This window comes from Vigna umbellata, chromosome 5 (genome assembly GCF_029865625.1).
Source record: "Vigna umbellata cultivar VRB3 chromosome 5, Vumbellata_1.0, whole genome shotgun sequence".
NCBI lineage: Eukaryota > Viridiplantae > Streptophyta > Magnoliopsida > Fabales > Fabaceae > Vigna > Vigna umbellata.
Window position 1 is genome coordinate 20,825,015 of NC_142169.1, and position 10,584 is coordinate 20,835,598.

At 31.2% G+C, this 10,584-nt stretch overlaps 1 protein-coding gene across 1 annotated transcript; it reads left to right on the plus strand.

The window, feature by feature from the left end:
* The first annotated feature begins 3,332 nt into the window (after positions 1–3,332).
* On the plus strand, positions 3,333–6,628 carry LOC124823690 (putative auxin efflux carrier component 1b). The gene is made up of 6 exons (XM_047295962.2): positions 3,333–4,578; positions 5,259–5,529; positions 5,610–5,695; positions 5,789–5,946; positions 6,067–6,143; positions 6,230–6,628. Exons 1-6 carry the CDS (start codon positions 3,471–3,473, stop codon positions 6,294–6,296), a joined length of 1,767 nt encoding a protein of 588 aa, XP_047151918.1. The 5' UTR covers positions 3,333–3,470; the 3' UTR covers positions 6,297–6,628.
* Positions 6,629–10,584: the final 3,956 nt, after the last annotated feature.

Sequence of the window (10,584 nt, forward strand, 5' to 3'; positions counted from 1 at the left end):
AGTTATTATAAAGTTACAAAAAGTATTACACATGATAATTCTAAATTAATTAAAGACGTCAAATTTTACATGATTCGAACACATTATTTACCTCCACAAATGAATCGTATTACTATCTTGACGTTGTCATTTTAGTGCGTAGAGAATAATTCTTCTTAAAATATTTCACAAAAAAACGCATTAAACTATAATAAATAAATAAATATTTAATGTATTTTTTACACAATTTTTTTTGTTAAGCCACTTAGATTTCTCTAAACTATGTTTGTCATTTTTTAGCATTTTATATTATTAGTCCTTGACGATTTTGTTAACTATTAAAAAAAACAAATTAAAGGCATATAACTGTTCGCTATAAAAAAATTATGAATTTATTATAATTATAATAAAAACAACCCATATATTTAATTTCAATATGTCATAAAAAATCAATAAACGCAAAATAAGCATGTTTTAATTCAAATAAATCATTTTGATAAATTATTATATGTAATCTGAACTTTATATATATATACTAGTTGAAATTTAAAATACCATGTAATGAAGAAAAACTCACTAATATATATAGTTGAACAAACAAGGATATTCATAAAGTGATTATAGGTTTTTATTTTTTAAAATAGCCCCAAATCCTAATTTTCTAAGTATAGTTAATAAAATATAAATGAAGCTACAAATAAATATAAAATAACACCATTACAGCAAACACTATTACTATTGCTTTAGGTCTTAGACTAAGGTTAAAAAATCACAGTTTTTGAGGTTATAGTAAAAACAAACATTTTGTAGTTTATAAGTGACTATAGATTATGGTTCTTACTAGAAAACGTAATCTATTTATATTCAAATAGAATACGGTTTTCTCAAATACGTTATAAAAATTCAAATATAGTATAACATTCAAATAAGTTACAAATTTTAAGTGTAACTGAAATATATTAATTGAAATACTAATAGACTACTTGAATGTAATAGTACTATAGTGTCATTCAAAAATTCTATACAAACTATAGACTAATATAAATTATACATAATCATATTCTTATGTAAACCGTAGCCTATACATAATTATAAGTTATATTTCTTATAAAAATTAAAGTGAGACTATATCAATATAGACTACTGTTCTTTCAAGTAAATGTTATTTTGTATTGAGATAGATTACGATTTTAAATTAAAGTGTAGTTTATTCTTTGACGGTAATTTGTACCAGAATAAAAAAAAAATTGATACATGAAATTGAGTAAAAAAAAATCGTGTTAGTTGCTTGGTACCAGAATAAAACAAAAATTGATACCAGAATATATGTTGTAAATTGGATCAGTCATGTTTTATTTTTCTAGGATTAGTAAAAAGTGTAAAAAAAATTAATATGTTCCAAAATTGCCCCTTTCATCTCTCTGCATACAAAATATATATATATATATATATATATATATATATATATATATATATGCGTGTAACTATGTAATTACAATATAAAACATAAACAATAGTAGAGTTGAATTGTGTTTTAAGAAAATATTTTGAAATCCTTCTTGAAAAACTTTAAAAAATAAAGCAATCACATTCAAGTTTCACTTAAATTAAATAATAGATGACCAAAAATGATAAATAAATATTTGTAAAACAAATTTTCACAAACACTAAAGCTCAAGTTCAAGCTAACATGATTAGAGAGAATAACAAAAAAAACAAATATTGCACAAATAATTTTTTAAATATTTGTTGAGATAAAAATTATGTTCAATTATTAATTAATCGGTTAAGTTCCCATAAGACAAGTATTTGTTTTAGATCACTCTTCACTAACAATACAGATATTTTTTGCTAACTGTTCCAAATTATTTATAAAAGTATTATTTTTTGACAAACTTCTCCAAACATTAAAACCTGAGTATCCTTTTTACTAGATTGTCTAAGTTATTCATACAAGTATTATTTGACAATCTTCTTCGAGTTTTACAATAAGCATTATTTGACAAGTATAGTTTATGAATTATTTCTAGTAATTTATCTAAACTACCACATTTGTATTGTTTGACACAAAGTCATTGTTGCCTTTGTAAAAATGAGAGGTGTTTAAAAGTACAAATATTACTTTAAACAACTTATATTAAACTTACATTTATTCTCTCCAAGATGAATATAAATCTTCATTCAGGACTAGATGACATTCAAAATATTAAAGAATACAAAATTCATTTGTAATGTTAAGAAAGATGATTTTTTTTTTGTTAAAAGACCAAGTTTAACAAGGCTAGCTCATATTTTTATTATCTTTTATATATAAGGATATTCAAAAAATAATCATTCCATACATATGATCATTGTTAATATGTATGAAAGCTAAAAAGACTAACTTTTAAGAGTAATAATCCATTCTATTCTACCATATTAATCAAAATTACAATAAGATAATCTTGACGCCAACCAAATGAAATGCAAAATCGTTGTGATGTAGGATCTTAAAGTCTTTATTTACTTTGATTGGTTGGTGCACACGAGTTTAAGTCTAAAAGCAACACCTAAATTTTGACTACCATGCAAAAGTGATAAATGCGAATTTCTCTCTTCAAAATTATAGGTGGAAATCAAAAGAACTAGTTAAGAACGCAAAACATAAATTTAATTCAGGTCAATGGTCCTCTAAAATAGAGACAAATAAATTTTAATCCTTCATTAATGGGTGGGTGAATTTATGTTTGAAATATTACATAATCATTACAAAAGTAAAAATTATTTATGTTTAATTAAGATTATGAAGAAATATTTTTGTTAATGAAAAATGTTTCCATATATATATATATATATATATATATATTATTTGAGAAGAAGAATAAAAAGTAATAAGGTATAGATTTAAGAGATTAGAAGTTAATATTTTGAAAAGGATGGAAAGTGGATTCCGATTTGGCAGCCAAGCTTTTAAGTTTGGGTTCCCGACAAAAAAAAAAGGAGAAATAATGAATCGATGAAAGGACAGAAGAATTTTCTTTTTTTCTAACTCTGGCTGGTTGGTTTTGCAAATTTGCATCTCATGTGCCATAAGAAGACAGCATATAAACTGCAAAAAGCTAAGAGAATCTTTACAACTCCTCCTTTTTCTGCGATGCCCTCTTCCTCCTTTCCCTCTCATTCAAAACTCCTTTTCATTTCATCCCCCAAAAATATAATAAAGCTAATTAATTTTACAGATATTTTTGAGTTTATTAACAACTGCATTCAGGTAAAATAAAAATAAAAAGTTGTAGCAGTAAGTAGTAAAAGCAGAAGGAGGTTTTTTGCGTCTTTGCAGCAGCAGAAAAGACTTATAAAAGCTTCGCAAAAGCCCCCAGCTTTTACTCCTTTGTCTCCCATCATAATGCCATAAACTACTAAACTAAACCCACTCTCTCTTCTTCCTTCTAAATTCTAACATCTTCAACCTTCTCCAAACCCACTAACTCAAACCTTATTATTTCCAAACAATGATAACCTTGTTGGACCTCTACCATGTTCTCACCGCGGTCGTGCCGCTCTACGTCGCCATGATACTCGCCTACGGTTCCGTCAAGTGGTGGAAGATCTTCACCCCGGACCAATGCTCCGGCATCAACCGCTTTGTCGCGCTCTTCGCGGTTCCCCTACTCTCCTTCCACTTCATCTCCACCAACAATCCCTACGCCATGAACTACAAGTTCATAGCTGCGGATTCTCTCCAGAAAGCCATAGTCCTCGCCGTTCTCTTCGTCTGGTCTAGAACCAGCTCGAGGGGCTCTCTTGAATGGTCCATCACGCTCTTCTCCCTCTCCACGCTCCCTAACACGCTCGTCATGGGTATCCCATTGCTCAAGGGCATGTACGGGGACGCCTCGGGGACCCTCATGGTCCAGATTGTGGTGCTTCAGTGTATCATCTGGTACACTCTCATGCTCTTTTTGTTTGAGTATAGGGGTGCCAAGCTTCTCATAGTGGAGCAGTTTCCCGACACTGCCGGGTCCATTATCTCGTTCAAGGTTGACTCTGATATCTTATCGTTGGACGGGAAGGAACCGCTTCAGACTGAAGCCGAGGTTGGTGACGATGGCAAGCTTCATGTTACTGTCAGGAAGTCTACCAGTTCGCGCTCTGAGATATTCTCGCGGCGCTCGCATGGTCCTAACTCGGTTTCGTTGACTCCGAGGCCTTCCAATTTAACCAATGCGGAGATTTATTCGCTTCAGTCTTCGAGGAATCCGACGCCAAGAGGGTCCAGTTTCAACCACACGGATTTCTACTCGATGGTGAATAATGGGAGGAACGTGAGTCCGAGGCAGAGTAGTTTTGGGGGGGTGCCGTTTGATGAGGAGAGTGGTGTGAAGGTTAATGGGGGTGCCGGAGCATACCCTGCACCTCACAATGCGGGGATTTTTTCTCCGGTGGGGAAGAAGAAGGGTGGTGGTGGTGGTGGTGGTGGAGAAGGTGGAGGGAAGGATCTTCACATGTTTGTGTGGAGTTCGAGTGCTTCTCCGGTGTCGGAGGGTGGGATCCATGTCTTCAGAGGTGGGGATTATGGAAATGACCAACTTCCTGTTGGTGGGGTGGCTCACCAGAAAGGTTTGCTTTTTCCCATCCCCTTTTGACTTTCGTTTTCAAAGCTTGTTGTGTCTATGCTTGGTGCCTGTTCAAACTGTGTGGACTTGTTTAATGTGTTTTTCCGTCATGCATCTTGCAATAACGTTGCCCGAGTTGGTAGGACCACTATGTGACCTATTTGGCTGGAAGGACAGAAAAGGGAAGAGAAAAAAAGAAAGAAAATTTGATGTTTTCAATTACAAAAAGTATGTTTCTTTCTTTAATTTTCTCCTAATCTTTGGAAATTTATGAAGAAACAAAAAAATCTGGTTTGAAAATATGAAAGCTTTGTCTTTTAAATATTAGCTATAGTAAACGGAATGGACACGTGGAATCAAACGAGCAATTTGTTTTCTTTTAACCGTAGCAAACAGGCCTGTAATCTTGTTCAAAAGTGACTTCCATAGTTTTGTTGCGAGTATGCATCCGTTGTTTTTGTCTCTTTTGGTTTGGTGTTAAAGTTGGTGTGGGATTTGTTGGACTGACTTGAACTATCCCTGTGTTGTCTTTTCTCGTATACAATATGTTTTTTGGTCTGTTAATCCTTGAGTGTATCTGATATTTGGTCTTTTCTGGATCCAATAATGGTAATATTTTGTTTGGGGTTTGTCATTTTCCCATGTTTTGATTGGGTGGGTATTGTTTTCCACGTTGCTGGTCAGATTATGATGATTTCGGTCACGACGAATTTAGCTTTGGGAACAGAACCGTCGCTAATGGAGTGGAAAAGGAAGGGCCAGTACTTTCGAAGCTTGGCTCAAGTTCGACGGCCGAGCTTCATCCGAAAGCACAAGGTGAATCCAAAGCTACGTCCATGCCACCCACAAGCGTTATGACAAGACTCATTCTGATTATGGTGTGGAGAAAGCTGATCAGAAACCCCAACACATATTCCAGCCTCTTTGGTCTCACTTGGTCTTTGATCTCATTCAAGTATGCTATCTATGAGTATTCCATGTTTCCAACGATTTTAGGTATACAAGGTGCTAATGTTGTGCTGTGTTGTGTGGCAGGTGGAATGTTGTTATGCCCGCTATCGTTGCTCGATCCATATCAATTTTATCTGATGCTGGCCTTGGGATGGCAATGTTTAGTCTTGGTATGTTTTCTGAGAAATATAAATCAGCATTGTCGTCTAGTTTTGTTATGGTGATATGGTCTTGAGATTTGAACTCCTTGGTGGGTATTGTAGGGTTATTCATGGCATTGCAACCAAAAATTATTGCATGTGGAAACTCGGTTGCTTCCTTTGCTATGGCAGTTCGTTTCCTCACTGGACCTGCTGTCATGGCTGTCGCTTCAATAGTGGTGGGGCTCAGGGGAGTTCTGTTGCACATAGCTATTGTACAGGTAAAAGGGTGTCGTGTCGTGTCGTGTCTCTCAGACATTTTTTTTTTCTTTGATGTAATATCTGCTCTGTATTTCGTGGTTTGTTCAGTGTATTCATTGTTGTATTGCATGTATTTGTAGGCTGCTCTGCCTCAAGGGATTGTCCCTTTTGTGTTTGCTAAGGAATACAACGTTCATCCAGACATCCTTAGCACCGGGTTTGTATTTGTGAACTTGTTATGGTAGATTATTGGATATGATGTTAGCACTAACTTTGTGTGTTTGGTTGTTTAATATTTTGCAGGGTTATATTTGGGATGCTAATCGCTCTTCCTATCACGCTAGTTTACTACATTTTGCTTGGGCTTTGAAGGAAGGAAAGGAGTAATTGGAGTGGATTACAGTGCTACCCTTTTGTTATATTTATAGGTTAATTTTTTTTGGCATCCTCTAACAATGTAGAAGTTAGTGAGAGGGGGGGAGTGACGTTGTAATCTGCAGAGACAGAAAGAATGGTGAATGGTGGTGGTGTGGTGGAGAGAGTCGGAAGAGAAGGTGATATGATGATATATTTTAGGGCTATAGGTAGGTGGGTGGGTAGTAGGAAACTTTTGTTTTGGCGGTTTTAGCCTTTTTACTGTGAACCCCACTCTCTTATATTTTGGTTGGTTTAATGAAAAAGAGAAAGTGAAGATTGTTGGTAGTTGTCGACACCTTTCTCTTTCTTTTCACAAGTACTTTTTTTCTAGGCCAAAAGGAGGATCGGGAATCTCGATCTCTATCTATCCTATGCTTGCAAGTGGTTTTGTTTTGTTTTTCTTTTCTTCTAAGGGCAAAAAAAGTGCCAAACCAAACCGAACAGCAACTTTTGGTGCCTTGTCTCTTCGGTGCTGTGTTTTTTAGCATTTACCTATTTTTGAATGGCACAGCACAAGTTGTCATCCACGTCGTCGAGTTTAATTTAATTGTGTATTGTTGGAAATTGAAGCTAGTACAGGGCTATGGCTAAGGTTGCTATTATTATTGTCCCTGCTGTTGGCAACTACTACTACTATTACAACATAGCCTAGCCGCTAATCACAGCTTGCTATAAAGATTGGTCTGCATAGCATATTAGCATATCACATGCTACTGCACCCTCTCATTGGCTCTTCTTTACTTTCAAAAATCCATGCCTTCTTCAACTTCCCTAACCCTTCATTTCTTTTCATTGGGTGCTGCACTTATTGCACTCAGGTTCACTCATCCTTCACGAATACTCTTTTAATTCAAATACCTTTCAAATCTATCTCTTTCTCAACTTTATATCCACCCTTAAAGGAATTATCAGAAAAGTTCAACAGAAAATTTATTTTATTACTTATTCAAACTCATGAACATCATTAAGATTTTAGAAAGGATAATGGTTGATTTTGCCTTTTTGAATGTGCTGTGGAATTATTTCCAAAAGGGTTCATGGGTGTGTCCAATGATTAATGTGATATAGCCACTTCCTCATGTTACCGATTTTACCATTTTAGGTGCCCTTTTCAATTTTCTTACCACTACTATAAACCAAGATATGATTATTAATGATGCTACACTGAATTACACATAATTTCCCACGCTTCATTTAATGCTTAGTAAATGAAATCCCTTCATTTGTAAATTATTTTAATCGGGTTTCTGCTCAAATTTCTCCATAACTTGTGTGAAATACAAGAACTTGGGGGCTTAAAACAAAATCATAAATAAGGTTTATGAAAAAAAAATGGTTTTTTAATTTATTGTATGTAACTTAATTGTTTTACCTTCTCTCCTCAGTCTTATTTTCGACTGATAAATTTTATAATCTGAAAAAATTAGACACCCAATTAACAATTCAAAATGATATAAAAGTTTACCGAATAACTAAACCAGCTGCTACCAAATTCTAAACTGTGTGAACGTTTTAATCATATTAATGAAAATGCATCCAGAGAGGTAAAAGTGATATCAATTTTTCCAAGGATTCAATTAAAAATAATTCAAAGTTCAGGGAGGTAATTACAATTTTTAAAATATGGATGACCTTAAAGTACAGTCTTGCTGTGGGAATTATAATTATAGTTCAATTTTTCACAAGTATATTTTTATGCACTTCCTATATATTATATACATATTATAATTCTCAAAAAAAAATCTAAAAAGTTATTCCTTAATATAATAAACAAAATATATAAAAAAATCTCTATTAAATTTCCTTTTCCAACTAAATTGTGAAACGTAAGCTACTTAATTAGGCACAGAATTTCTACAAATTTTGGTTGATATATTTATTATTATATTATAAAATATGAGTTATCATTCTTAAAGTATTTTTACTAGTTAATGTCTTTTTCGTAAAATTACATGACTTTTCTTGAACATTTAATGATTTTGTAATTCTCTAATTTTAGCCCAATTTAACATTTTAATTTAAATCTCAGATACGCTTTTTTTTTAATAAAAGATGAATGTGCTAAGCCATCACAATACTAAATAAATCCCAATACTATTCAAATTGAACATTTTTTTGTTTGGATGAATTAAGTTTGAATATTAACTTAATCTTAGTCAATGTTAACTTGAAATTATTTTAAATATTTTTTGTCTATTTCTTATCAATAAATATATTATTAGTGGTAGAGTCACTTACATAAATCGTATGTTTTAAGTCAATAAAGATTAAGAAGTTAGAGCATGTTTGTTAATGACTTTTGTGTGTTTTTGTTGAGTTAAAGATTTGCTTTAACACTTTTTCTTGATTTTGAGGTAACATTAGTTTTGGAAGTTAGTGACGTTTAAGGGATTGGTTAATGGGCCGTTGGTGGTCCATGATGGACCATTTACTATATATTATACACATTTCTATCTCAAATAAAGTTAAGTTTAATTATCATATGTACAATTTTTTTTCAATTAGATCTATATATATTCTTATTCCTTTGTTTCTCTTTTTCCTTTTCAATATGCATTTCACATAGCATAAATATGCGAAAAGAAAAAGATAAAATCTTTTTGATATAGTTTTTCATAAATTTTTATTTTTATAACTTGTATGAAAATTTATTTTTAGATTAATGAAAAACTCATTATTTTATTTTATTAAAAGAATTTATGAAAAATTTTATTTACTTTTAAGTTTTGATGAAGATTGGACTTGGGTTTCAAATTCTTATTCCACTTTTTATCTAATATATCCACACAACCACTCTTTTTTTTAGATTAATATGACTTGCATATATTTCTTATTCTATAATGAGCTTTTCATAAATATTCATAAGCAAAGTGACGAGGCACAATATTAATTAGGTTTAATTATTCCTTTGTTTGATTGTTGTAAAGTTTGAAGTTGGTTCTACTTTATGTTTTTTTATAAGATTAAAATTAATTAAGTAATAATATTTTTACAACAAAAGTAAACATTTTAAACTAATATATTATTAATTATATTTTTTGTAAAAATAAATTAATTAATACATTTCTACAAATAATAAATTTGGTTAAAGATAATAAAATTTATTATTTATATAAAATTTATACTAATTTTCATATTAAAATTTATTACAAAAATATAATTAACAAAACATAGATTAATAATATATAATAATATAATTTGTTAAAAAATCTATTTTAATAATAATATTTATATAAATAATACATGTTGTCTCAATTTGAAGAGAGAGAATATTATTTTATTTTAAATTGAATCATATATATATATATATATATATATATATATATATATATATATATATATATATATATATATATATATATATATAAACTGAATTAAAATCAAGATAATAATATGTGATTGATACTCACGTGTGACATTCTACGTGGCCTAATACTCACAAAGTTAAATATCACATCAGAAACTTGTAATAACAAAAATTTTTACTAAAATAATTACAAATCGACATATATCATAATTTGTATGAAAAAAAGATTAAAACAAATTTTCAAAAGTAAAGATGTAACTAAAACAAAAAGTAAAGCGACAACCAGTTTAAAACTTTACAATATTAAAAAATAAGCGAGTAATTATGCTTATCGATTAATATCATGTTTTTAGAAAATGGTTCGCAGTTTCCCATGATGTGAAAAGATTACAATAGAACGGCAATCACAATTCAAAGCCATCATTGATGCTTGCAATAGTGTTAGAAAAAGAAAGATTAAAAGAAACAGAAATAAATATATAGTCGTGCAAGATGTTCAAACCTGAGTAATGTAGAATTATTTAAGAGCCATAAAGTTTTGGTTTGACTCATCCTATTCAAACTTGAGTTAGATTGAGTCGTTAAGAACCATAAAGTTTTCTCATGTTCAGTTTAGCATCACGAGTTAAGATAACTAGTTAGAATTGAACTGTGATGTTTCTTATAAACAAATTAATAACTCAAATGTTCAAACTTAGCACAAATTGTTGAATACAATTGATACACAGACAAACTCTATAAACAGAAAACGAGTTGTCTCTGCAAAAAGACATGATCACCTAAAACACCCCAAATGACTGAACCATGGTTTGAATATGTTAACATTCAACATCTTATCCGTTTGACACCCCATTTAGTTTTTCAAAAGGGTGCTAAAAAGTCTTTGAATTTATGATCAACTTTTTCTGTACAATACAACACAAGTGCTGTTTAA

Excerpts from the sequence above, each read along its gene's own strand:
- LOC124823690 (XM_047295962.2), top strand. The coding sequence starts at position 3,471 with ATGATAACCTTGTTGGACCTCTACCATGTTCTCACCGCGGTCGTGCCG. Across the intron at positions 5,696-5,788 it reads GATGGCAATGTTTAGTCTTG|GGTTATTCATGGCATTGCAA; the intron begins GTATGTTTTCTG and ends TGGGTATTGTAG. Across the intron at positions 6,144-6,229 it reads CCAGACATCCTTAGCACCGG|GGTTATATTTGGGATGCTAA; the intron begins GTTTGTATTTGT and ends AATATTTTGCAG.